General features: G+C 54.6%; 2 protein-coding genes across 7 annotated transcripts in view; one reads left to right on the top strand and one right to left on the bottom strand.

The window, feature by feature from the left end:
* Positions 1–7,025, top strand: part of IKZF3 (IKAROS family zinc finger 3) — an 87,321-nt gene extending 80,296 nt beyond the window's left edge. For all 5 annotated transcript variants that reach the window (XM_022557773.3, XM_089901202.1, XM_022557771.3 and 2 more), the window contains one exon: positions 95–7,025. In XM_022557773.3, the coding sequence (XP_022413481.1) occupies positions 95–798 (704 nt within the window). In that variant the 3' untranslated portion in view covers positions 799–7,025. The remainder of the gene's footprint in view (positions 1–94) is intronic.
* Positions 7,026–16,006: 8,981 nt separating this feature from the next.
* GRB7 (growth factor receptor bound protein 7) lies at positions 16,007–24,734 on the bottom strand. Of its 2 annotated transcripts, XM_022558081.3 has the most exons (15): positions 24,487–24,732; positions 20,205–20,361; positions 19,937–20,090; positions 19,597–19,753; positions 19,349–19,470; positions 19,179–19,256; positions 18,740–18,877; positions 18,293–18,403; positions 17,999–18,097; positions 17,622–17,702; positions 17,393–17,509; positions 17,167–17,227; positions 16,953–17,040; positions 16,755–16,848; positions 16,007–16,533 (listed from the first exon to the last, which is right to left on the bottom strand). In XM_022558081.3, the coding sequence occupies exons 1-15, from the start codon at positions 24,548–24,550 to the stop codon at positions 16,387–16,389; spliced, it is 1,668 nt and encodes a 555-aa protein (XP_022413789.2). In that variant the 5' UTR covers positions 24,551–24,732; the 3' UTR covers positions 16,007–16,386. The 2 variants fall into 2 exon arrangements, with proteins under 2 accessions (XP_022413789.2, XP_089757327.1); XM_089901201.1 differs by having other exon boundaries at positions 16,007–16,848; positions 24,487–24,734.
* Positions 24,735–27,537: the final 2,803 nt, after the last annotated feature.

The following is a 27,537-nucleotide window of genomic DNA, read 5'->3' as shown; positions in this document are numbered from 1 at the left end:
CCTTCCTCACTTTTCAAGGACTCCAGAAAATAATTTTACAAACTCTCTGCCTTTGTGTTGTTCCTTTTGTCACTCTTTCCTTCCCTTGTTCTAGGTGAGAAGCGCCACTGCTTTGACGTCAGCTATAATCCCAGCTATGTGTATGAGAAAGAGAGTGAGATGATCCAGACCCGAATGATGGACCAGGCCATCAATAACGCCATCAGCTATCTTGGTGCCGAAGCCCTGCGCCCCTTGGTCCAGACACCGCCTGCTCCCACCTCAGAGATGGTCCCAGTTATCAGCAGCATGTACCCCATAGCCCTCACCCGTGCCGAGATGCCGAACGGTGCCCCCCAGGACCTGGAAAAGAAGAACGTCCAGCTGCCAGAGAAGAGCCTGCCTTCTGAAAGAGGCCTCTCCCCCAACAACAGTGGCCACGACTCCACGGACACTGACAGCAACCATGAGGAACGCCAGAATCACATCTACCAGCAAAATCACATGGTCCCTTCTCGGGCCCGCAATGGGATGCCACTTCTGAAGGAGGTCCCCCGCTCTTATGAACTCCTCAAGCCCCCACCCATCTGCCCAAGAGACTCCATCAAAGTGATCAACAAAGAAGGGGAGGTGATGGATGTGTACCGGTGTGACCACTGTCGAGTCCTCTTCCTGGATTACGTGATGTTCACTATTCACATGGGTTGCCACGGCTTTCGTGACCCTTTTGAGTGTAACATGTGTGGCTATCGAAGCCACGATCGCTATGAGTTCTCATCTCACATAGCCAGAGGAGAGCACAGAGCCATGCTGAAGTGAAGATCTGGGCCCAGAGATGATTTGCACCTGAGCATTCAACATCATTTTTAAAAGCTGATAATACCCCTCGCCTAACAAATCACTCTCAAAACAAACTCAGTTCCAATCCCCTTTTCATGCCATTTTAGTGTCCAAAGGATCACGTTCACATGGGCAGCAGAGAAATGCTGTCCCCATTCAGAAATTGTTTGCAGATATATCATGTTACTACTTTTGTGAAACCTTTGTTTTCCCATCAGGGACTTGAATTTTATGATATTTAAAAGCCAATGAAGCATTTGGTCATTGTCTTTTGCAGCAATAGACAGGCATTCTTTGGAGTCTGTTGCCAACCAGAAGAGTCCCCTGGTTGTGCTGCATGAGACATTGTTTCTGAGATACATCAGCCACATGTGGAAAAAGACTTTTAGCCATATGCCCAGGTCCACAGAGAAGAACTGCTGGCCAGCTGACCTTGCTGGGAAGGCTTGCCCTTCTGCACTTCACACAAGACTAAAGGGTTAGGATATAAACCTTCCATCGCAAATTATAGTCTAACAATAAGGAAGAGAACAGCCATAAAATGTTACCAATAACTGAAGCCCCTAGTCTCCAAGCATCAGATCCACTTCTTATCACACAAGCAAAAATAACCCAAGTTTTCTGATGGTACTTCTGCTTCTACTCTTTACCCTCCCGTCTCCAATTAAAAGCTGCTTTGAGTCAAACCATTCATGCACAGGAGAAACTGTCTCTCAGAAGAACTAATGGCTTCAGTATAGACTGTCATGGGAACTCCAGGAGGTTGTCCACCGTGGGTGATGGCATCCATTTCCTGCTATCTTGAGTGGCAGGCTTGGTTCTGAGGCGGGGAGTTGTTTAGCAGCAGCACCCAGGGATGGAGGGAAGGAGGAACAACCACCTGAAAGTTTTTCATCTCCTTCATGGAATATTGGTGGACAAACCCAAAGCACACTGGCCAATGATTTTTTGACCAAAAAAATACCAAAGAATCCTGAAAGTATGACTTAGCCTCCCCCTCCCCACAGGAAAGGAACCGAGGATGACCAGGATCAGAGCTGAACTTCAGGATGGAGTGAGAGGGGAGCACCTCTGCTGGCAGGATATCCTCGATCAGGCAGGTCGGAGTGCGGGGGGTGGTTTCCCAACCCCCATTTTAAATGGAGCTGTTGTATTCCACAAGGATTCCCGAAAGTCTGACCTCGGTTCTGCAGATGTGTCGGTCATCTTTATCATTAATTATGGGAGACATGCTATCAAGGAAAAGTGATGTAATAATTGTAAAAGTAGGGCTTCCCTGGTGGCGCAGTGGTTGAGAGTCCGCCTGCCGATGCAGGGGACACGGGTTCGTGCCCCGGTCTGGGAGGATCCCACATGCCGCGGAGCGGCTGGGCCCGTGAGCCATGGCCGCTGAGCCTGTGTGTCCGGAGCCTGTGCTCCGCAACGGGAGAGGCCCGCGTAACGCAAAAAAAAATAAAAAAATAAAAATAAAAAATAAAAAGTAAAAGTAGCACTGGAATGAGGGTCACAAAATCTGCTGATTCCATATTTGCCACTACTTAGCCAAATGACTTTGGGCAAATCACTTAACTCTTAAAACTAAGTTTCCTCAACCATAGAACTAGGAATTGGATTCAGATGTTCTCGAAGGTCCTTTACAGCTTTAAATTTATGTGATTATGCAGGAACCACAATTATTTTTTTAAACCTCTTAATGTATGGGTATTAAGCAGAAGAGTATGTATATGAATATACGTTTCACATTTCTTTGGTGTGAAAATGGAAGTATTGTTAAGTTTTTCCTTTAACCACTGAGTTGTGGTGTGAAGAGGATGGTGGAGAGGAACAAAAAACAGGAAGGGATTTTGATCTTGCCCCAGAGTGTACACACAAACGGGCACCTGCAGCTGCTTGCCAAAGCCTTTTTTTTTTCTTTTTTCTCCTTTTAAAGAACCTATGTTAGGGAAAATAAATTCGCTTCCAGGAACAACTTCATGGAGCCTGTTTACAAATTAAGAGTCAGCTGTGTGAACATTTCTACCGGAGCCAAGAATCCACAATTCCTGGTGGATTAGCGTTTTATGTATCTGCCTTGATATTTCGAAAGGGCTTTATGCATTAGGCTCAAACTCAACTCGTTTATGTGCTGCCAGTAATTAAAATGTTCCACCACAGACTGCACAAATGGTTTATCCTTCTTTGTAGCATGGCGTCTGTCTCAGGAAAAAAGATCTTGTGAAATTCCATGGCAACAGTCCCAACACGTTTGAGATTTCAGCTAAAAGACTAGATGTATTTCGGTGTGTAGTCTTCAGTACCTCACTGTGTTTCCGTAATCCTGGACTCCAAGCTACACCACGTTGCTTATACCCATTGTGAAAGAAGAGCTGCTTATTATATTCTTGAAATATCACACATCATGTTGACTCTTCAGGGGACAAAAGAAAGAGCGTTTGGAAGCAAGGATTAGTAGGAGAGAAAGCTAGGGAAAGCAAGCGTGTCTACCAGATTAGTGGGAAAGTCTTTAGTGAAGAGACCAACTCCTGCACCTTAAAATAGTGAAACTAAGGCCCATCCCACCAACCTGGGAACTCTGTAAGTATAACCCTCCTTTTCTCTGTGAGTAATGGATTTTCTGAATGATTTCCATTCTTCTGAGGTCAGTTTTCTGAGTGGGGCGACCACTCACACAGGCTGCACTTTCGTTGTCGCATTCTGAGCCTGGACTGGGACATGTCAAGTCCAGAGAAAATGTATATGTGGAAACTCCACATTCTTAAATCTTGAAGTTGAAACAGGTGGTATGTAGTGGTTCCCACAACACAGGTAAACACTTACTTCTGCAGGCAATCCTTATTCTACTTAACCCCCTTGCTGGGGGTGGGAAAGAAGGTAAAGGAGAACCTTAGCAAGATGCCTAGAAAGGAGGACCGAGGAGGATTCACATCTGACCCTGCTGGACGGTGAGGTCCCCTGGCCCCTTCCGACAGCACGTTTCCTTTCTCAGCCAGAGTCCCTGTGAACGTGAGCCTCATAGGTCTTCTCTCTCCATTTCCCACCAACCCTCTTATTAGCCAGGCCCCCACCACACACCCAGGAGATCAAAACCTGAGGAACAACCAAACCCGTGAAAAGTTCCCTTACAGCCAAGGTGGCAGAATTGGGATGAGGGTGGAAAAGGCCGAGAGCTGGCTCTCCAAATGTTCCTTATCGCTCTTTGAATTGTTGCATAGGTGTTCCTCCTGGCAGAGAACCAAACAGAGGTGTCTCCCCCATTACCCTCCACCAACACCACCAGGAAAAAGAGAGATGTTAATAAATCCACCAGGCTTTAGATTCCCTAAGTCATTCTCCCAAAAAGATGTATTAGCCTTGACACAGAGAAGCTAGCTAATCAGATGCCTTGTTACCCGTTCTGAACTGTTCCTGACTCAGCTTCTGACCTCGCCAGCGACAAAATGTCTCACCTTTTAAATGCAAGGCTTAACATCTTGCCAGACCCAGAAGTAAAGCGACCTCAGATTTCTTTTGCAAAGATAAATGTTTAAAAACACAAAATTTTACTCAGTTGAAACGCTGTGTTATTAACAAATCTCACGTCAACATAACATGTTTTCCAGGTAGCCTCTGTATCACTTTTCTTACCCTCTGCTTTTTTTCCTCCTGCTACATGTGAGATTTAGAATGTTTTCAGGGGAAAAGCAGTACTTCTGATATATATCCCAGGACAGCCAGTAAGACTGTAATGGAAATGTTAAATGTTTAGTGTTTGAAGTCCTAACTTTAAAGTGTACTCCACTACGAGTAGGTACGTTGGTCTCTAGTGGAGATTTGGAAACTCTGTGATACTTAAGGTTTGAGTTCTCAGAGTGCCCCGGCTCTTTGACAAAGACTCAGAATTAGGAGTTTGAGCTCAAGAAGAGAAAAGAAAGTGGAGTGATGAAACTTCTGTCCTAGAAAATAGAATTAGGCTGTGCAGAAGACAAGAGATACACAGTGATCTCTCTTATCTTTTAAAGAATTAGGAGCTATTTTTGTGCTCAGACAGAAAGTATAGTTCAGAGAATCTCTATAGGCAGAGTTCAGAAAAGCAGAATGATTTGGGATTTAAGTGCCTGTAAAGAGGACAATTTTGACCTGAAACCAAATGCTAAACCTGGGTCATCCCAGGGAAAGGACTCTGTTCTCTAAGCCTAACAGACTGAACAGTTCTGAGAATGAGTGAACCCAGGGTCGGAGACTGTGGACTTGGAAGAGCCTAGAAGAGAGGTGTAGGCTTTCGACTTGTATGAGCTCATAGCACAAGACTGTACCTCTGTTTACCCAAGCTGTATATAGCGTGTCCCACATCATGCCAGCAACATGAGAAACAGGGGCTTCCCTGGTGGCACAGTCATTGAGGATCCGCCTGCCAATGCAGGGGACATGGGCTTGAGCCCTGGTCCGGGAAGATCCCACATGCCGCAGAGCAACTAAGCCCATGTGCCACAACTACTGAGTCCGTACGCCACAACTACTGAGCCTGCGTGCCACAACTACCAAAGCCCGTGCGCCTACAGCCCGTGTTCCACAACAAGAGAAGCCACTGCAATGAGAAGCCTGCGCACCACAAGGAAGAGTAGCCCCCACTCGCTGCAACTAGAGGAAGCCCGCACGCAGCAACGAAGACCCAATGCAGCCAAAAATAAATAAATAAAATAAATAAATTTATAAATAAATAATGAATTTTTAAAAATTAAAAAAAAAACATGAGAAACAGGTCTTTGAAGAAGCTGGAGGCAAGTTTCCTCTGAATATTACAATATTGGAGTGTCTTATAGGCTGATATTGTTATTTGAAACTGGAATGTTAATGTTTTGATTTTTAAAAATGTAAGGACATAACAATATCTACCTCCCAAGGACGTTGTGAGGTTTCATGTAATTTTGTCTATTAGGTAAAGTTACTCTTGTTTTTTGTGTGCGTGGGGGCAGATTTTGTTGGATGGTTGCAAATTTTCCACTATATGTACTGTATCTGGATTTAAAGACATGGAAAATATTCAAAGACCATACTAGGACCATGATAGTAATTCACTTGCCAATGAAGGCAACTGATCTCTAACACACATGTTTCCTTCATGTTGTTTTAATGCCTAAGAGTAAAGAATATGCCGAGCCTTAGAACCAATGTTTGTGAACCACATAGTACAGATACTTCATGGCTTTGAAGCCAGGGAAGTAGCCTAGCTTTGCTCCCTCACCGTCTTACGAGCCCTCAACCATTAATTCTTCAAGCAATTTAGAGTTTCCTCAAATGGTTCTCACTGTCCATCTCTCCATCCACCCCACTCTAGCAGCCTGGAGAGCAGTCCCATGATGCCACCCGCCTTCTCCCAAGCCCATGCCATGCATCTGGGGGGCCTAGTTCATTTTCTGAATATGGGTGCAGCTTTGCTTCACCCTCTCCTAAAAAGACTGAGAACAGACATTTTGACATGTTAGGAAAATGGGGCAGCCTTAAAAATGACTGATCCCATTGCCAATGACTCATTTACACAAGGACTTTTCCAGGTTAGCAGACAAGGTCCTTTTCGGTGGGCCTGCTTCTGTGGGTTCACAGAAACCAAATTACTGTGGGTTGCAAAGAATTAGCAGGTCATTTGAAAAGCAGACATCCCTTCACCCAGACTGTGGTTTTGCATGCTCAGGTTCTCAGTCTGTGAGCTTTGGTGAGGGATCATTTTGGCTACTGGAAAAACCATAGTTTATTTTAAATTTCTGGTTGCCAAAGCCAACACACGTGTGGTCTGTGGATGACCCTTGTCTGCAGAATGAGGGGGCGGGGGCGGCGCAGAGAAGGGAACATGGTTTGGGGCTCAGGGTGGCCTTCCCACCAGGAGTGAGGGAGAGAGAACTTGCCTAGTGGTTTTGACACAGCCTGTGCTCACAGCACGCTCATCTGGGTTTCTCAGAAATGCCCTCCCTGCCCAGCAGTGACCTTCTCTCTTGACTCCTCTCGGATTTTACCTGGAGTCTGACCCCTTGGAGCCCTGTAGTGCCCTACTCCTCTGTAAAGACTGTGTAAAGAAGCAGCTTCTGAAATGTAGCAATGCTAACCTTGCCAGAACCGTAATGAATGCATTCCCGCATCACAAACAACCCTGCTGATAGTTTTCAAAGTTTCTTTGTTATGTTTGATTTTTACACTGAAAAATAAAAAAAAAAATACTGGTGTGTTTAAAATTAGTCATTGTGCATGCCTATCATTTGTCGTTGCTGCTGTCAGAAAATGGAATTAATTCTGCCCCTCGGAATAGTTTCTTAATTTAGCCCCTCTGGCTCTTTCTTAAAGTTCAGATACCTAGATAAAGAGAATTATCATTGAAATAAAACATCTTGCCTGATGCCTTGCCGAACCTGCCGTTGGTATCCTGCCGCTGGCCCCCATGTCCCCATGGTCGGGTTCTGGTTCCACTGGCCCTTAGTTCACTAAGGGGATCTGAGGAGGTCGGGGCCTGGACGTGACAAGCTCGACAGGTTTGGCACGGTGTCTCCCAGTTCCAAGACACCAGCCCGCCTCCCTCCCAGCTGGGATCCTTCCTGAAAGATAGGCAAGTCCTGATTTTTCCATCTCTGGGGTCTCAGAAACATCCACACTGGGAAACTCAACTTGCAGGTGAACTGGGCCACATTGGAATGTAGTCTGTAGATACTTGGAGGCCCAAGCCTCAGGCGCTGGGGGGAACTCCTAGGAGAATGGCATCGGGATCACGTGGCTCTCTTCCTGTCTTGATATCCTCTGTTCTCTCTCAGAAGAGGTCGGAAAAGAGTGTGGGGGGTGGTCTGGCCTTCTGCTTAGCCTCATCCAGAACACCTTACCTTTCCCCTCCTCTGTGGAAGAGGCAGGAGGAAGACGTTCCTGAAGTTAGGGTCTAGCAGATGCGGGGCTAGGTCGGTGGCAGCTTTCACTGGCTCTGTCTTCAGCACGATCCCTCCCTTCAGCACCACTAGACGGCCCTGAGACTCTCCAGCAGGTTTTCCAGTCTCAGCGCTAAGGCCAGGGAGAGAGGAATGGCTCTGCAGCCTGCCTGTGTACTGGAGCATTAAATACATTCGAAAATAGCCCCTCAGGAGCTGATTTTCAGCCTTGGAGAGGATGGTCTGTGGCCTTCCCCATCCTCCCTCCCTTCCCAAAGCAGAAGCAGCTCAGAAAAGAGGGAAGCAGGGAGACTCCTCTGCTGAGGAGAGAGCTCGGCAGCTGGCTGGGTCTGGGATTGGGGCTGAATGGGCTTCCAGCTTGACGATAGCTTCCTTTACTAGTTCTTGGCAACTAAGTGGATGCTTTGGGGGTGGGGGTGGGGCTGGCGTTGGAGGCCTCCCTACACCTGCACCCTCCTCCTCCCCCATCCCTCAACACAAGCAGGCCATTCACCCAGGCTGCGCTGCAAACCTCCACCTGCAGGCAACTTCCACCCGAGGGCAGGCAGGGGGACAAGACCTAGCTCCCTTCCCTCCCTCCCATCTCCTAGAATCCAGAGTCTGAGGAAGAGTGGCGGGGGGCGGGGGGGGGGGGTAGTTCTGGGAAGGCCGGGAACGCTGAGGACTGGTAGAGGAGGTCCTGCAGCCAGGACAGACACAAGGTCGGGCTGCAGAGCATTCCCGGTCAGACAGTTGTTTGCATAAAAGCCAAAAGCCACTGCACCTGGGGTGGGGAGGCCCTCTGGGGAGGTACTCCCTGGCTTGGGGGAGAGGGGGGAAGGAAGGTGTCATGGAAAGTCCCTGAAGGACACGGGGTGTTGAATTTGCTGCGGTTTTGTTTTTAACTCTGTCTTGACCTGTGAAGTAGGCAGCTGCCTCCCTTCCCCCCAAATAACAGAGCTTCCCCCAGAATAACAGGAACATACCCAGGGAAAGAGCCTGCAGTGGAAAGAATGGAGGTTAGAGGGCCTGCGGGTGATGTAAATTGCCCCCCTTCCCCAGGACTGAGGGGGCAGGAAGCCCCAGAGCAGCCTTTTCCCATCACCTCGCCTTTCCCCTCAACCCCCAGCCCCCCAGGCCCCCTGGCCCAGAAGAACTGCCTAGTCAAATAAACCACAGCCCCGGGGGTGGATGGGAACTAGGGGGGCAGATGCCGCCTCCTCCCCCAGGCTCATCCTTCCGTTGTCTCAGTCCCTGTGTTGCCCCCACTGGAATCACATTCTCAGCACCTCCACCTCCCTCTCACAAACCTTATCTGCCCTCCCTTAGACTCCTGTGTGTGTGTGTGTGTGTGTGTCTGTCTGTCTGTCTGCATTGGGGGAAAACAGGCAGAGTCAGTGAATCCAGCAAAGCTCTGTAGTCTCCGTAAAGCAAATGCTGGCCTTGTGCAGACTCCAGCTGAGTACTTGGACTCCTGGGTGCCAGTCCCAGCCCTGCCACTCTCTGGGTGACCCTGGGCACTCTGCTTTCCCTCTCTGCGCCTTGATTTTTTCCCTGGAGTCAGGGATTTCTGAAGTTCTTTCCACCAGAGACAGCCTGGCCTCAACCCCACTGCTCCAGCCAGACCTTTCCCATCATCCAGAAACAAGAATAGGAGAGAAAGAAGGTTCTGTCCCCTCTTCCTTCCCTCTTTGGGAGGGAGGTGGGGCGCTGAAGCCAGGGTGATGGCGGCCTATGATTTTCCCAAGTGGTCGTAGAAAACCGTTCTATAAAATTCCAATCCCGGCCCACAAGCTGGGGGTGGGGAGTGGGGACAGGGACGGACAGTGGAAGGGTGGGAGACTCTGAATATGGGCAGTGAGGTTGGGTCTGAGCCCCGGGCCCCTGTCCTCTGTCAGGACGTCCTCTTCGCTCTTCGTGGACTCAGACGCCAGATTCCCTGGTTGGGGGTGCCTGGGAGAGGAAAGAGAAGGCCGGGTGGAGGGGGGGAAGGAGTGCGGTGCGCGGTGGGAGTTGAGGGGTGTGTGAGGGGAGGGGCAGCGGCACTTCTGAGAAACAGCTCGGCGTCTCAGCAGCCCGCAGCCTAACCCCCTGCCTGCGGCTTCACAGCTCGCTCCTCCTGCCGCCCACGCCGCTCGGGGCCTCTCCGGGGGTCGGCAGCCCCCGCGGAGGCGGCTGCTGCTGGGGAGGAGCGGTAGCTCCGGGGACAGCGGAGTGTAACCCATGGGGCGGGGAGGGGGGACGGAAAATGAAGGAAGGCGTGGGTCGCGTGACACCCCAGGAGTAAAAACCCATCCTTTACTCGGGGTCCTGAGCGCTGGACCTCGGCGAGCCGTGTGTCCCCCCTCCTCCCCCAGCCCAGGTACTCTCCCTTCACACCCCGAGCAGGATCCAGAAGTGAAACTGCTCAGGGTCACAGCCCAGCGCCGCCGCTGCGCCCCGCCCCGCCCTTCCGGGCACTGAAGCCTTGCAGGATCTCCTAGCGCTCGGGCGACTGCAGGGGAGGAAACTGGGGGAGGGGAAGGGGAAGTGCCCCGCCGGGCAGTCTGCAAAGCGAGGCCTTCTCCCCTGGGGGTGCCCGCTCGTAACCACGAGTGGGAACCTCGAGAGGCGCGGACCTTAACAACGGGAGCCGAGGGAGAGGCGCTTGCACTTCCCGCCACCGCCACTGGGTGTCACTGCAGCCGCGCGGCTGAGCCGGCTCGGGGCGGCCGGGAGGCGGGGGAGAGGGTCCCAGGGAGCTGGACCACCGCGCCCGCGAGGTCTTCCCTGGCCTTCGCCCCCGGAGGCCCCGCGGTGCTTGGATGAGGCGCTCAGACCTCCCTCCACCCGCCTGGTCTCTAGAGGCCTTCGCCCAGCCCACCGACTCGCAATGAAGAGCAAACTAATCCCCTTGCCCCGCGACGGATGGGCTCGTTGCTGTGGCGCCGCGCGAGCCTACTCCCGCTGGCCCGGGGATCGACGGCGCATGTTCGGCGGCTTCGGCGGGGCCGGGTCAGCTGAAAGTCAGGCACCGCCCCCCTAAGCGCACCCGCTGGCGAAGCCAGCGGGCCTTTCAGCCTCAGAGGCGGAGGGGGCTCTGTCCAGACAGGTGCCCGCAGCTCCGCGACAGCTCGAGCCCGTCGGCGCCGGCGACCGCGTGCAGGCCGGGTCGTTCCTGGGGGGAGAGGAGAAAGGAAGGGCTTGCGGAAGGTGCAGATCACCTTGCGCACGTGTTGCGGAGCCAGAGCGACTGTGGGATGGGTCTCCAGCTGCATCCTCACTCCTACTCACCCAGCCGCCCCTTCCCACCCCCAACTCATCCCTTAGATGTCTGGGACGGATGGCTCAGCTTGGGAGAAGGGAACCAAAAGGTGGGAACCTGTATCGGACTGATGGATGTAAGAGGAGAGGGAAGAAAAGAGATAGCCTGGAATGTCTGGTAGGAATGTGCACTTCTACACTGTCTTGGATCTAACTCAGGGTGCGCGTTGGGCAAGTAAATGCAGAGGAACACGTCCATCGGCTGCGGGTCTGTGGGGGTACAGGTGGCCCGTTCTGTCCCCGTGTACAGCTTCCCCTCACACTCCAAGGTCACAGGGCCCAGCGCCACTACAGAGACCTTAGAGGGATCCACGTGGCGGCCCTAACAGAGTGGCATTGGCTTACCACTCTCCCTCAGTCTCCCCAGAACCACAAGATAAACCCAATCCGAGTAAAAACAAACTGCTTACCATGAAAACACAGCTCCGGCTAAACAGCCCTCCAGGTGCCTGGGAAAGAAAAACCTGCCCCTTCCTTGGGGTGGACGCGGCCCTGCAAGAGGACGCTAGAAGCCATCATAGCTCAACCCACATGAGATTGAATTTCAGGCCTCATTAGGGCCTGGTACAACACAACCCTTCTCAGCCCAAATGGTACCACTTCCCAACACCCCTCCCTTCCTGTATGGAGATCATGAGGGACCCCTGAGCACCAGCCTCAGCCCCCAGGATCACCCACTCCCCTGTGGTTCTTGATGCCAGTCTGCAACATCAAACTCCCCCAAGATACGATTCTCTCTTTTGCCTCCTCTCCCAACTCCCTGCCCCAGCTGAAAGCTCTGTCTGAAGAGACTGCTGCACACCTCATGCCCAAGCCCCAAAGCTGAGGTTCTGCTACAGACCCCCACCACTCCCCAACCTCTGTGCAAGTTGGACCAACCCCTGACCTCTCTGGCTCCTCTTTTCTGCCTGCTGGACCAGAGAGGTGGTTCAGTAGTGGAAGCCTTTTTTTTTTTTCAAATACACCATGAAGCCGAACTCCCAGATATAAAGGCAGTGCTCCCTCCAAATCTCCCCAACCTGCCCCCAAACCCCTGCAGAACACTTGAAAAGTGCTCATGTAGACATGAGCAAAGATCCAGAAGAAAGGATCTTTCTGAGTGTCCTTGGGCTCCCCTGCCTCTCTCCTTTCCTCCCTCCCTCCCTCCTCGGTGTGTCTGGCACTGGAGCAAGAGGAAGGAGCCAGACAGGGTCACTGACCTGAGGTGGAACCCTCAGGCCTGCACCAGGAGGTCCTCCGCTCATGAACTTGGAGGCTGCATAGATTTCATTGACCAGGATGTCTGGGGAGCAGGGAGAGAATGAACTGGCCAGAGTTTGTCTGTCTGGATGACCCTCCCAGGACATCCTAGGAGAGAAGGGCTCCCCTAGAATCATGCCCACCTTTTCCCAGAGTCCAGAAAGTTGGCACCAGCCCTCCCTGCCCTCCATACCTGAGCAGGCAGGGAGGCCAACCCTGTGGCCACACCCTCCTACAGGCCCAGTTGCTGCCAAGGACAGCTCTGCACCTTGGTGCCAGGCTCATAGCAGCCACACTAGCTCCAGGAGCCGGTGTCTATGACGTACTACAGGCCTTTTAGGGCCAGCTCCCTGCGTATGGCCCTGCATCACCCTCTCTCAATGCTTGCGTCCTCAGCAGGGGGAGATATGGGGAATTTCCTTTTCTTTCCCAAAGTCTTTTACCGGTTTCTGAAATGTTCTTTAACAAGGACATTTTTTTAAGATAATCAAACCCAATAACAATATCGAAAAGATATTATCTGAGGCACTAGCCCCTACTTCCTCTACCTGCCCCGCCTCCTCCCACCAGCCCAGATTTCCTCATAACCACAGGCCTCCGCTATCTAGCACTGCAGCTCTCCTTGTCAGTCCCTTCCGCTGTCTGGCCTCTGCGGGTCACGCTGCGTCCTCAGAGCTGGGGAATCTTGCCCTGGTCTCTCTGTGAGCTGAGGGGCCCTTGTCTCCCGCATTCTCAACTGCTGCCTCTCCTCCAGGAAGCCAGCAATCTCAGCCACTCACCAAGGATGTCCAGCTGCCGATTTCCAGTATCCAGCTCAGGGCTGAGCCAGCTGCTGCCTCTAAAGGTCCCCAGCAGTCCAGGTCCCTCATAGTGACACTGAGAAGGAAGGGGGCAGAGAAAAAAGGACAGGGCAAGGAAGGACTGTGTTCACCACTTGCAAGATGGGCTGAGTCTGACCTCTGTCCCTAACTGTATCTATGACCTCGGGGTGGGGGAGACTCTCTTTGAACCTCAGTTTCCCATTTATAAAATGGGAATGATCTCTGTCTCACATCCTCCAATTAGCTGATTGACATAGAAGGGCTTTGTCTCCTGCCCTGTGTCTTAGGCTGTGAGGGGACACTGTGTCCTGTTTTTTGTTTGTTTGTTTTTAAATAGAGCTTTTTTTTTTTTTTTAACATTTATTTATTTTTTGGCTGTGCTGGGTCTTCATTGCTGCACCGGGCTTTGTCTAGTTGCCGTGAGTGGGGGCTACTCTTCATTGTGGTGCGCGGGCTTCTAGTTGCGGTGGCTTCTCTTGTCGCAGAGCACGGACTCGAGGCATGCGGGCTTCAGTAGTTGTGGCTTGAGGGCTCTAGAGCGCAGGCTCAGTAGTTGTGGCACACGGACTTAGTTGCTTCGTGGCATGTAGGATCTTCCCAGACCAGGGATCGAATCCGTGTCCCCTGCATTGGCAGGCGGATTCTTAACCACTGCGCCACCAGGGAAGTCCTGTGTCCTGTTTTTATGCAGCCTAAATCCCTGGACATGCTTAAGAGGTGACTCATTGTAACCCCTTTACTCTCACCCTGGCCTGGACCCCTTGCACCCATGCTTCGGAAGTGGCCCTGGGCATCCATGGCCAGCACACGGCCAGTACCAGCCAGCTCGAGCCCGAGGGGCAGCCACTGATAGGATGGTTCTGGGAACCGTGGCAGGTAGCAGGTGGCAGGCAGCAGGTTGCACTGGTCCCTGCCTCCTTAAATCCTGCTAAAAAGAAACAAAATCTGCACCCCTCTCACACCTGGGCTGCAGTAAGTTCTTCAGGGTAAACCCCGGAAGGTTCCAGGCTGAGGATGGATGAGGCCTTTCTGCCCACCTCTGTCTGACAGGCCTGGCTCCCCAGCCTGGGATTAGCCAGGGTTGGGGATGCTTCGGTCACGAGTGGCTGCTGGAGCTGCCAAGCCTGGCCCAAGGGCTGGCTGTGGAGGTTGGTCCTTCTCAAGGTCACCTCAGGACAACACCTCCCATCAGCCAGAGGGCTGCAGAGAAGGGAGGGGGCTCTCCAGGGGAGGACCCCCTACAGGCCACTTGGGAATTCCACCTGGAAGTCAGCCTGGCAGGGGCAGGGGAACGGCCCAGACCTGGCTCTCCCACTGATTTGGGGCAGTTCTCCTCGAGGAGGAGTCAGTTTCCTCACCTGACAAATGGGATCCCACCACCTCATGCCCAGCCAATCTCAAAGATTTGGGGAGAGATCCTACATTAAAATTTTTTTTAATTATTCTAGATTTTCAAGCTTATACAAAATTAAAGAATAATTACCCAGCTTCAATGTCAACTCATGGTCAACCTATGACTATACTCACACTCTCTCCCCTAACCTCTGGGTTATTTAAAAAACAAAGCTGAGACATCATTTCACCCATAAATACTTCAGAATGAATCTCTTAAACGTATAGACTTAAAAAAAAACAAAAATACCACAATACCACTATCACCCTTTAAAAAGTTAACCATAGTTCCTTAATATTACCAAATATCTCATCAGAGTTCAAATTTCCCCCAATTGCTCATAAATGCTTCTTCCAGTTCTCTAGTTTGGATTTGAATCAAATAGGTCAACACATTACATCTGCTTGATAGATGTCTAAATTTCTTGAAACCTAGAGAGTCCCCATCTTTTCTCTTGTAATTTTTTGTTGTTGAAGAAGAAACTGGGTTATCTGTTCTGTAGTTCCCCAATCTGGATTTTGGTAATTGTATCCCCATGTGTCATTTCACGTGTTCCTCTCTTCCTTTTATTTCCGATAAACTAGTCATTGGATTCAGGGAGCTTGATTTCTTGGCAAAAATAATGACCCGTTGAGGTTCACACGTGTGGAGGGAGGGTCTATCTCTTTGCGATCTGAAGATTGAGCAGGAGTTCAGGTGTTACCAGTCTGATACCTTTCTTATAAAGCTCCCCCATCATGTAAGAGCTGAAACTATAAAACTCTTCGACAAAAACATAGGCTGGTATGGGCAGTGGGCAGAGGCCAGACCCTGCAGGGTCCATCGGGGCTTAAGTGGAGGCCCGGGGAACAGGCGGAGTGATATTCTGGAAAGATCACTGGATGTTGAAGGACAGACTGGAGAGGGAAGCCAGACCCAGAGGGCTGAGTGCTGTGGGATTCCATTTATAGGACTTTCTGGAGGGCGTAGAACCAACTGTAAGGACAGGCAGCAGACCTGGGGTTGGGGAGGAGGGAGAGGGTTGACAGGGCGGGGGGTGGGGGGTGCGTCACAGGGACCTGTTGGAGGTAAGGTAACAGAGCCATTGTGTGACTTGGTGGTGGTAGATCGTGCGTTTCTCAGGATTCCTTATCTCGCCAGGTAGCCCAGGACTTGCCAAGGACACGGATGCTGTCTGACTCATCTCCAGCTCCCAGGCCCTGTTAGAGTGACCTCCATAGCTTTAGGTCCTGTCAGGAAACCTCACCTGGATGACAGTCCCCTGTCCATTCATTCATTTAACAAGCAATCCTTGGGCACCCACTATGCGCCGGGCTCCATGCTGGGCACCGGAAACTCTCAGATGACCAAAAGAGGACCTCAAGAAAAATCCAGGTTTCTAAGCAAGGACTGGGGGATTAGTGGGGAGATGGGATATACAAAAAAAAAAAGAAACATCCAGGCTTGGCCAGCATGTGGCCTCGATCCATCCGACACATTCTCAAGGCCTTGACTGGTGCCCACCTCTCCTCTCTACTCCACCTAACCGTGCCTTGCCAGACAGAACTCACCCCTGTGAGTACCAAAAAATAATCTTTATTGTCACTAGTATAAAACAGAGATCAACTGGCCTCTCAGTCTGTACAAAGTGTGGAGTGTAAAGACCACCGGGGCTGCCCCCATTTCTCCCATAATGCCCTGCCCCAGAGCAGCGCCATGAAGGGGAGATGCCCACCCAAGTGCCTTCCCTTAAGGAGAAGTTAAGGGTGGACCGGGCGGGGAGCACTTTCGGCCTGAGGGAGGCCAGGAGCAGAGGAGGAAACCGGGGTGGGGGAGCCCCCAGCCATTCACGATGACCCTGGCCCCACCTTCTGCCCCCTCTGCGTCCACCCTAGGAGCGGAGGTGGGTGGGCAGCGCGGAGTGGGCTGAGACGCAGGCCTGCCTGTGTGGTGGTCAGAGGGCCACGCGGGTGCAGCAGTGGCGCAGCAAGCAGGGCAGGATGCCACGGTTCAGCTGGTGGAATTCCACAAGCTGCAGCAGGTCGGTGAAGCGAGTCTGGCCCTCGTCCATGCTGAAGTACAGGCGCCCCTCCTCCTCGCTCTGGGGTGTGGCCATAGGGGGTGGGAGGTCAGGGAGGGGCCCGGGGCCGAATGAGCTCCCTCCTGGGCCAGGGCTGAGGTCCCCACAGCTTGAGCAGGAGGAAGGAAAGAGCGGGAGACCCCAGGCACACTGGGGGCCAGCGTGGGGAGGGGGCCTGGCGAGGAAGGCAGGTTGCTGGGACTCCTGCATCTCCACTGCAGCAGGAACCTGGGACTACTCACCGGCATGATGAGGTAATGTTTGACTTTCTGCACATGGCACAGCGAGAGGACAAAGCCCTGCGGGTTCCGCTGGCTCTCTCGCACGAGGAACACGCTGCCAGGAGACAGGGCAATATTACCCGAGGACACACGGCTGCCACCTTGACCCACGTCTCTCTTGTCCCCGGCGCTGCTGCCCTGCCCAGCCCTGCCCCTTACCCGTCTACCAGGCCCTGCTGCCCGATGAGCCGCTGGCTCTCCTCGCGGGAAATGCGTCCGTGGAACCAGGGTTGGGTGCGGTGGATGGCTGGGGTGAGGAGAGGCAGAGGGGCGGTCACTCCAGGGCGGGGACCCTCATTCTAACCCCCCCGTGAGGAATGCGCAGAGAACCCATGGCAGTCCCCACTCCTGGGGACGGCGGGCCCTCACCCACCTGCACTGAGGCTCGTGCCAGAGCTCGGGGTGGGCAGGCTTAGTCGGTGGTTCGTCTTCTTCTGCAGAGCAAGTGAGGGACACGGGGGGTCAGGGCGTGGCTGGGGTATTACCAGCCCCTGAAGAATACAGAGCCTCTTTCCGCAGCTGGGGGCCTCCCCTCTCCCCTCGCTTTCCTCTTCCCACTCCATGGAAACCCATGTGGAGAGTAGGTCCCCAGAACAAACCCTCCAGGCCTGGGCCTCCTCCAGGGCGGCACTCAGAGCTTCCCGGGGGTTCTCGATGACACGCCCGGCGTGGCCAGAGAAGTCCATGGCCACCAGGGTGTTGTCTGAGACACTCCTCTGCAGATTGGACAGGGTGGGGGGATGGGTCAAAGCAGGACCCAAGTATCCCCAGCACGGGGCCTGGGTGCCTCCCCCGTCTCCCCACACTAACACCCCTGGGCACACTCACCAAGGGCGGGGAACCCACACAGGGTGGGCGCAGGTGGCGGCACAGTGCCTGCTGGTAATTCTTATACAGCTGCACCCCATACTGGGAGGTGGAGAGAGAAAGGAGGCCGGAGGTCAAGCAGGTGCTGGGAGCTGGGCGGTGGCACCGCCCCCTACCCAGACCAGAGCTCCCCAAGAGCAGGGCTACATCTCTGCCCCTGGATAAGGGGCTTTCCTGAAGCCAGAGCTGAGACTCCAGCCTTGGACCAAGGATTCTGAGAGCAAGGTTGTGATGCCCCCTCATTCTGGAGCCTTCCTGAGGGCAGAGCTATAACTCCTCCCTCACCCCAGGGACCCCCAGGGCTGGGCCAGCCCCCCAAGCCAGTGCCAGGACCTCACCTTGAAGAGGCGGAAGGCGGCTAACCAGCAGGTGCGACTCTGTTCATCCTCACTGCAGAAGATGCGAAGCCCCTTGTGGCCATTTCGAAGCTTGTTTGGCTGCGGGGAGAGGAAACTTGCTGGTCCTATATCTGCCTTTAGGACCAGAGATCGTCTCCCGTCTCCCGTCTCCGTGGGGCAGGGCAGGGTGCAGGGAGAGGAGTCTGGAGGTCCCAGAGGGAGCTTAGAAGCCCCAGGTAGGATCCTGGTGCTTAGAAGCTCCTGCTGTCTCCCAGACCAGGCCAGGCTCTTCACCTTGATACAGAAGCCAAAGTCCGTGGGCATCCCGTAGAGCTTGCGGCCCTGGGTCACCACGTACACGTTGGACTCGTTCACATCCGCTACACACTGCAGGTGCCTCGGATCCTGCACAGCACAAGTGAGCAACACTCGGTAAAGGCAGGCCCCATCCCCACCACTGCCCCGTAAGCCAGCTGGGGAGAATTCTGGCCCAGAGAGGAGCAGAGAAGTGCCCCAAGTCACACAGCACACAGAAGTAGAGCCAGGACTTGAACTCAGTTCACCTGCCTCTCCCACTGCTAACTCCTGAGGTAGGTAAGTTGGGAGGGAAAGAAGAGCAGCTGTGGGTCTCAGGGCCTAGAGGGGGGAAGGTCCAGGAGTTCCAACAGAGAAGGGGCAGCTCCTAGAAGGACCAGGGATGGGGTATCTGAGGGGCTGGGGCTGTCACCCTCAAGACCTCACCTTGGAGGTGCCCTTGGTGGAGTAATAGAGGCCAGACCGGCGTAGGAAGCAGAAGAAGCGTTTCCAAAGCTTGCGTCCTGACCCCCGTAGCTGCAGGAAGCCCTGGATCTCTGGGAAGCTGCCTGCATTCAGGAAGTTCTGAGGCCAGAGGAGAGCAGGGTGAGAGGCCTAGAGGTGGACAGACACACACACACAGACACACACACACACAGGGCTTCCCAGGACCTGCCTTTATGGCAGGAGGTGCATCACATACATTTATTGTCTTCATTTAACAAAGAAACTGATGCTCAGGCAGAGAAAGTGACTTGTCCACGGTCACTTAGGGCTGCGCTGGGCTTTCCACCCCAAAGACGGAAGGCACAGGCTTAAGGGCCAAGAAGCACTGGGCATTCCTGCGGAGTCATGGACATGCCGTGAAATGGGGGTGTCCCCTCACCTGGATGAGGTCTTCGTGGGATATGCCCGTGTGTGCGTCCAGACAGCTGGAGACCATCTTTTCTGGGAACAGGGAGTGCTGGGGGAGAAAGGAGCCAGGAGTCAGGGACTGAGGGTCCAGGGTGGGGATCGGGGTGTCCCAGTGCCCAGACCCCACACACACACACTCACTGGGGTGTTCTTGAACAGCTCGTACTTGGCAAAGTTCTTCCGGAAGAGAAAGCGGCTGTCTCCGCCGATGGGCCAGGCAGCCTGCACTTCCGCCACCGACTCATGGTCCTCCAAGACCCGCTCTAGGGTCAAGGGCAAAGAGCAGGGGTCAGTGGAGACCAACGAGGCCTCCCGGATGGGCCACCGGCCTAGCCCAAGGTGTGAAGCATTGACTCCTGGGCCAGGCAGCCCCCTGCACCCCAACTCACCCAGTGCTAGGTGGGGGTGGCCCTCCACCAGCCCCCAGTTCTCGTCACTCAGGGCATGAGATCGCTGCACCAGCATCTCACACACGTAGCGAGCCGTGGCGCCCGCTGCCACCTCCACTGACCGGCAGGCCCCATCTTCACTGTACACCTTTATGACCTGTGCCCCAGGAACGGCAGAAGACTCGGGGAAGGGCAAAGGATGGTTCTTTCCCGTCCCCCGTCTGCTCTACCCTCAGGGATCCCTGACCAAATCCCCCCACCTCCTCCGGGGCGGCACTGTGTCCACCCCTGTCCCATAGCACCCCACGCTCCCTGCCTTCTTTTTCCCAGGACAACTCACATGGGGGCAGCTGGTGTCTCGAGGGAGCAGCCCCCTTGCACTGGAGGGCCCCCCAAGAATGGGGGTCTGTGAAGGAGGACTGCAGAGCTCGGGGAAGGGGTTGGGGATGGAGGGTAGAGAGGTTGACCGCAGCTCCTCCTGTCGAAGAAGTTTCCTGGGCGGTGTAGGGGGAAGGAGTGGGGAGTGAGGAGTTGACTGCAAGCTTCTGTGCGTTACCCCGGCGCTGACCACTCCCCCCCGCCCCCCCTCAGCCGTCACCCCATTTTACCTGCCGGTCGGAATGGACAGAGGCTGGGACCTCTTCACCTCCCCAGACAGAGGAACATCGGGAGGTGGGGGAGTCCCAGGAGGGGTCCCAGGGGCCAGGTACAGGTCTTCTGAGGAGCTGCTGAGATGAGGTGGAGACAGACCCAGCTCCATGACATCTGAGGGAGAAGAGGGGGCTGACACAGCTGCTCCTGTGCCCTTGTCCTGGGGAGAGGGGCCAAGAGGACCCAGACCTCCTGACTTCACCCTGCTGTCAAGGTGCCCCCCAGAGTTTACACAGCACCTCCTTGCTCCCCCCTAACTGGCATTCCCTGGAGCCTTTGAGGAAGGGTAGATTGTGCCCATTTTAACACAGGGGACACTGAGTTCCTGAGAAGGAAGCATCGTTGCCCCATCACAGGCAAGCCAGGGAGTGGAACCCGGTGTTTGGGCTCCAAGTCCAGTGCTCTTCCTTAGGCCCAGGTTGTCCAGGGGAAGAGCTGTGAGGGTCCCCCACCACAAGACAGGCAGCGGCAACAGACTCCATGACGCACGGACGGTCTGGGGCTCAGCGTCTCGGCGTCACCCTTTCTGAACGTGGGGCACTCACTCCTCTGGGCTCTGCCCCAGGTTTTTCCAGCGCTTTGTTGTCAGAGCCTGGTGTGGCAACGCCTTCCCAAGTGCCGAGTGATGCACGGAAGGGGAGAAGGAGGTGCGGAAGGACGGGAGCCAGGAGGGCAGGAGGCGGGCTCAGCTGCTGTGGGAGGGAGGAAGCTAGCCTGGGGGCCCTCGCCCTAGCAGCCCCCAAACCTTGTGTGCCTTCCCCAGGCCCCTCCTCCTGCCTAAATTTCTTAAGGCCTCAATGCCAAGCCACTTCCTCTGAGAAGCCTTCCTGGATTTTCCACATTCAGACTGAAGGGCTCCCTCTCCACACTGTGCTGGGGCCTCTGCGCCAATTACTGTGCACCTGTCTTATCCACCCACTGGTCTGAAGATGCCCGGCCACCCCAGGCAAGGCCAGGGTCTTACCCGTGTCTTATCACCCACAGGCATCCAGGACGAGTAAGGAGAGAAGAGATGAGGCAAAGGTGCCCACTAGCGGGTAGAGGCATTGCAGGCCCCTCCTCCACAGGAACCAAGACCCTTTTGACTGGGCTGAGACCTGGGAGGACCTGGGAGGACTCACAGTTCAGCCCCCTACTTGCTCTCCAGACACTGGGCCGGTGCCGTTTGGTGCCTAAGGTACCTGGGATTGACCCCCCGCCCCCAGGATGAGGCAGGTCCCCAACCCTTAAGTGAGGGCGTTAGGAGATCTGGGGGACAGGTGAGTCAGGGTGGGGTGGGACAGCACTGCCTGGGGCTCTCCATTCAACCTTGACTCACCTGCACAGCTTCCTGACTTAGGAGAAACACAAACAACCCTGCCTCTACCCACCCCCTCCACTCCCCCCCCAACCTACTGGCCTGGGAGGAACGGGGGAGGGGCCGGGAACAGGACGGGGGAGGAGGAGGATGTGGGGAGGGGGGCGCTGAGGCTCCTCTGACATCATCTCCTCCTCCCACCCTTGGCCTAACTCCAACTCCTCCAGCACAGGTGGCACCTGCAATGGGCCTCAGTAGCCACCACCCAGCCCAGGAGCCCCCTCACCCAGGAGGAAGAGAAGAAAGGCCTGGCCTGGATTCAGAAGCCCATCTGGAGTGGAGCTGACCTCTCAGGGGTGCCCCTAGTGCACCCAAAGTAACCCAAAGAAACATGCAGCGCTCCCTCTCCTGTCTGGGGCCCTCAAGACTTTCATTCTGCTGCTGCTGCCCACCCTTAGCACCCAGGACTCAGCTGGCCCATGGGGCTCATCCTCATCAGCCCTGGGGGATGAGGGTCCTTCTAATTAATACACTCTCCTGGCTGTCCTGGCCAGAAGTGTACTCAGGAACAGGAGTAGAAAGTCAAGACACACAAGAGGACAGACACAGACAGGCAGACAGGGGAAGGCCAGGAGAGAGAGAGCCAGGGGGGTCCTGCCAGGAAGGGGAAGACACACCCACCATCGAACATCCAGAGACGCCGGCACATCAACACTCCACTCGCACCCGTCTAACCTCTGGCAGCCAGCCCTGGTGACTTCGTTCTGAGGAGGACTAGGGGAGGGGCTGCAGGGGCTACCTCCACCAGGAAGCCAGAGACCAACAGTGCGGTGGTCTGGGGCCCAGAGGACTGGGTCCTCCCCCATCCCAGGGGGAAGGGGAATCTGGGCAGCATTTGGAAGGGAAGAGGGTAGATTTAAGTCAGACTAGAGTCTGGCCTCTGTGGGCAGGAAGGCTGACTCAGGATGGGTTTAGCCTTCAGATTCCTCCATCCTGCTCTCCAGACCCTTCTAAGGCAAGACAGGAATGGGGCAGTGGGGACCAAAGAGAAAAGGGAGCAGAAACGGGGTCCTAGCTGTCCGGCTTGGGCAGCCTCCACCCCCATCGCCAAGAGAGCTGAAGCTTTCAAACTGGGGCCCTGGGAAGGTTATATTGAAGAAATCGACCCCCCAAATCAATCTGTCCCCTCATTACTGCGAATCCCATTGGTGGCTTCCCCAGTAGCCTCTCCGGCCCTGGCGGCTCCGGCCCCACCCTCCTTCCCGTCCTCCAGGCCTTCAGCCTCCTTGTTTACTTCCTGAATCTTGCCCCACCTGGCTGGCCCCGAGGGCGGGTGGCAGGGCCCAGTAAGAGGCCCGTAGAAAACAAGGCCACCTTCGGTACTTCCCAGGGTAGGGGGAGGGGTTGGAAGCGCCGGGAGGTGGCGGGAAGGCCCCGGCCTGGCCCAGGACCCCACGCCCCGCCCCCATCGGGTTTTAGTGGGGGGGGGGGGGAAGGCTTTACCCGTGGGGGAGCCCTTAGGGTGAAGGCCCAGGTGAGGAGGCGGGAAACCCCTAGATGACCCGGAGCTGGGGGGAGGGCCACGGACCCTGAGGCCCCGCCCACTCCCTAACTAGGGAAAAAACGCCCAATGGGAGTCCGGGGGGCAGCTCTTTTAAAGTTTAATTTGGGAAGAATGCTGGAGTGTCTGTGGAGTTAATCATTACAGGCTGCTAGCCTTCACGGGGGGCCTCCCCAGCAGGATATCAGGGGGAGAGGGGAGAGCAGAGTCCAGGACAGGCAGACCAAGAGGGGGGCATTCTTGAGGGGCAGTGGGGTTGCAAGGCCTGACAATGGCGGGCAGGTGCATTCTCCATCCCCAACGTGCCAGGGAGACCCAGACTCGGACCGGGTCTTTCCTCAGCCTATTCAGACAGACGAGGCAGCCCTCCCCGCCCCGCACGCACACCCACTCTTCCCAGGCCCCCCCGAGCTGCAGATGCCCCAACATCTAGACCTCCAGCCTGCCAAGACCACTTCTTTCTGAAGCCAGAAGAGACCACCCCACGTCCCCCGGGACTGCCCCACCCCCACCTTCCCACCCGAGGGCAGGACCCCCGTGTTCCTGAGTCAGGATACAATCCAGAGAGACGGAGCTCTAGCAATTAAGAGAATCCCTCTCCTTTACTGCCCTCCAAATTGGTGGGTGCTCCGCTGCCCCCGCGGGGACGTCTGTCTTTAATAAAGACTTGGGGGAACTCAAACTGGGGTCAAGTCAGACTGAGCTAGGGAGAGACTTGGGGCAGCTCCCTCGGTATTCGGACTCCTCTCCTAGCTCTCTTTCTGGGAATGTGGGGAGGGGCTAGTTTCAGCAGGAAAGCCGCGTCTCCAAGGGGAGAGAATCTGGTATCTTGCTTCCCCGACCCCATCAGCTGGTTCCTGAGTGTGTCTGGGGTAGGGGAGGTTAGGGAGAGGGAGATGCGGAGAAGGACGAAGGACCAGGCAGAACGGGAAATGAGCATAGGGAGAGACTGGGGGTAGATGGTGAGGAGGGGGCGGGATGGGAGACTGGAGAGAAAGAGAAAGCGAGGCCGCTAGAGCGACACAGCAGGAGGCCAGATCTTTTTCCTTATTGATCCTGCATCTGCCGGTGCTCCCCGACCCCAAGATGAAGTGCCCGCTCTGGTCCTTACCTGGACCCTGGGTGTTGGTACACCTGGCTGGGGCCACCGGTTTAGGGAGGGAGACTCCAAGCCCTTAATTACCTGTCCCCCTCCTGTCCCCGCCCTTGGCCTGACATCACTGAGGGGGGAAGGGGAGGGGGAGCCAGGCGGCCGCCCGTCCTGTCCACCTGGGCATCCGGCCAGCCAGCTCCTGGCCCTGAGACTGGCACAGCCTGGGGCCCTGGTGCGGCTGGGGGGTGGGAGCAGGTTGTCGTCTGGGACCGATCTCGGTCCCCTTACCTGGAGAAGCCCCAGCAAGAGTAGCAGGACACAGCGTTCGAAGTCCGGCTCTATCTAGGAACATCAGATACCTGAACTTGATTTCAAATCTGCTCCCTCTTCTCTACAGGTGGTATGAGGGTGTCCTGACTGGACAGGGCAGAAGTGGGGGCAGGCTGAGCTCTGTTGTCCAGGCTCCTGGCCCAAGGAAACAAATTATCCTGGGCAGGTGGGGGCGGGGCCTGAAGGAGGGGCAGGGGAGGAGGAAGCACAGGAGGAGGGGCGGGGACTCCCTGACACTCTACACTGGCTGGGATTGTTTTTGTCCTTCTTAGCAGGTGCCAGGGGAGAGACAGTCGAACTGAACTGCCTCGAGAGCGAAGATCTAGTATTCTCATGACCTGGGAGGGAGAGGCTGGGGCCTGGAAAGTCAGGGAAAATGGCCCAGCCCACTCTTCCCCATGCCCCTCCCCAGACCTGGTCTGTTCATTGGCCAATTTAGGGGGCCTGTCTGCTGCTCAGGGTCCTACCCCCCTGGAGCAAAGGGCACTCTGCGAAAGAGGGAAGCCAGCCAGAGGGAGTCCAGCAACATGGCCTGTCCCTTGACCTCCAGCCACAGTCTGGCCACCCAGACTGCACCCTGGCCCCTCAGAGGCACCCAGCATATATCTTCCCTTCTAAGCAAAGTCCAGGGTCTCAGCTTCCCCTTCTAAAATCGAAGGGGTTAGGCAAGGTCTCATAGCGGGAGGAGTGATTTGGGGAAAGGTCTGGCCAGGTGCCAGGGGATTCCCCTTAGCGCTCTCCTTCTGCACTAGGCAAACACAAGGGTGGAGAGAGGGCCTGGAAGGCCGAGATCAAAGGCAGCAGCCGCCTTCCAGCCCAAGTGGGTGACAGTGGGTTAACCAACAATTCATAGGGGTGATAAGAGGTCTGCCCTGGGGGACCAAGAAGGAGTGGCTCCAGGCTCAACTTTCTCCAAACTGTGTTTGCCTTGGAAAAACCAGTACGAGCGGACTAAGCAAAGATGTGGGGGAGGGTCACCCGGGCCACTAGACAGCTTGTGCAAAACATAGTAGACAACTCACTCAATCATTCCTTCAACCACTCAACTAATATTTGTTAAGTACCTAGTATATGCCAACCCCATGCTTGGCACTGGGGATACAGTGAGCAACAAAACAGACCCCACCCTTATCTTCATGCAGCCCAATCAGGGAGACTGGTGTTAATCAAAGAATCACACAAATAATAAGAAATGACAGGAGAGGGCTTCCCTGGTGGCACAGTCGTTAAGAATCCGCCTTCCAATGCAGGAGACACGGGTTCGAGCCCTGGTCCGGGAAGATCCCCCATGCCGCGGAGCAACTAAGCCCGCGAGCCACAACTACTAAGCCTGCGTGCCACAACTACTGAGCCTGTGCTCTAGAGCCCACGAGCCACGACTACTGAAGCCTGAGCACGTAGAGCCTGTGCTTCGCAACAAGAGAAACCACTGCAATGAGAACCCCACGCACAGCTACAAAGAGTAGCCCCTGCTCGCCGCAACTAGAGGAAGCCCGTTCGCAGCAACAAAGACCCAACGCAGCCAAAAATAAATAAATTAACTTTAAAAAAAGAAAGAAAGAAATGACAGGAGACAACTATGCTGGGAGAATGGCTTACCCAGGGAGTTAGGGAAGACTTCTCTGTAGAAGTGACAATTGAGCAGAGGGGAAGTTGTATGGGGCACAGAGATTTGGATTGGTGGATGGGAAGTGGGGGGGGGGCACCTTTCATGATGATGGAACAAATGTCAAAGCCCTTGACTAAACGGGACAGAGCATGCGTAGGCAGAGTGGGGTGGAGAAGGAAGGAGAGGAGGCCACACAGGGGCAGCTGGGCAGGTGTGGAAGGTGTGGGGAAAGGCTTTGTACTCAGCTCTGTTTCTCAAAGCATGGCCTGTGACCACGGCCTCCAAATCTCCCTAGGCTTGTATAAAAAAACAGATCCCTGGGCCCCTCCCCAACTACTGAATCTCGGTCTCTGGGGCCAAGACCCAGGAATGTGTGGTACTGACAAGCCCTTGGGTGGTTGTTCTGTAAACCGGGTTTACGAGCCATCCATCCTGTCTGTCCAGACCAGCAGGAACTATGGGCAGAGGCCAGACCCTGCAGGGTCCATCTGGGCTGAAGTAGAGGCACAGAGGAGCAGGCAGATTTATATTTTGGAAAAATCACTCTGGATGTTGGAGGATAGGTTGGAGAGGGAAGCCAACTCAGACTCGGAGGGCTGAGGGCTATAGGATTCTATTTATATGACTTTCTGGAGGGGGCAGAATGCTAAGGACAGAAAGCAGATCTGGAGTTGGGGAGGAGGGAGAGGGGTTGACAGCAGAGGAGCTTATGAGGAGGTAATGGAGATGCGTATATCTCAGGTGGACGTACAACAGGACTCACAGAACTGTACACTCAAGAGGATGTGTATTACTGTGTATAAATTATACCTGAATTTCTTAAATAAAAAAAGAAACAACAACAAAAAGGAATAGATTTATAGATCAGTAGAACAGAATCAAGAGTCCAAATAAAACCCCTTACATTTCTGGTCAATTGATTTTTTTTTTCTTAATATCAACTCTTTACTTATTTATTTATTTTTGCCTGCGTTGGGTCTTAGTTGCGGCACGCATGCTCTTCCTGGCAGAGCATAGGCTTCTCTCTAGTTGTGGCGTGCAGGCTCAGTTGCCCTGCAGCACATGGGATCTTAGTTCCCCGACCAGGGATCGAACCCAAGTTCCCTGGTTTGGAAGGTGGATTCTTAACCACGGGACCACCAGGGAAGTGCCTGGTCAATTGATTTTTTTTTTTTTTTGTGGTAAGCGGGCCTCTCACTGTTCTGGCCTCTCCGTTGCGGAGCACAGACTCCGGACGCGCAGGCTCAGCGGCCATGGCTCACGGGCCCAGCTGCTCCGCGGCATGTGGGATCTTCCCAGACCGGGGCACGAACCCGTGTCCCTTGCATCGGCAGGCGGACTCTCAACCACTGCGCCACCAGGGAAGCCCTGGTCAATTGATTTTTGACAAAGGTGCCAAG

The sequence above is a fragment of the Delphinapterus leucas genome, chromosome 19, assembly GCF_059928025.1.
Source record: "Delphinapterus leucas isolate spDelLeu-1000000601 "Yukka" chromosome 19, BTC_Dleu_Yukka2, whole genome shotgun sequence".
Taxonomy (NCBI): Eukaryota; Metazoa; Chordata; class Mammalia; order Artiodactyla; family Monodontidae; genus Delphinapterus; species Delphinapterus leucas.
The sequence above is the reverse complement of the archived record's forward strand: the minus strand, read 5'-3'. Positions and strand labels throughout refer to the sequence as shown.

Excerpts from the sequence above, each read along its gene's own strand:
- GRB7 (XM_089901201.1), bottom strand. The coding sequence starts at position 24,550 with ATGTTCCTAGATAGAGCCGGACTTCGAACGCTGTGTCCTGCTACTCTT. Across the intron at positions 18,098-18,292 it reads ACTTTGGCTTCTGTATCAAG|CCAAACAAGCTTCGAAATGG; the intron begins GTGAAGAGCCTG and ends CTCTCCCCGCAG. Across the intron at positions 17,510-17,621 it reads GTGTGGGTTCCCCGCCCTTG|AGGAGTGTCTCAGACAACAC; the intron begins GTGAGTGTGCCC and ends TCCAATCTGCAG.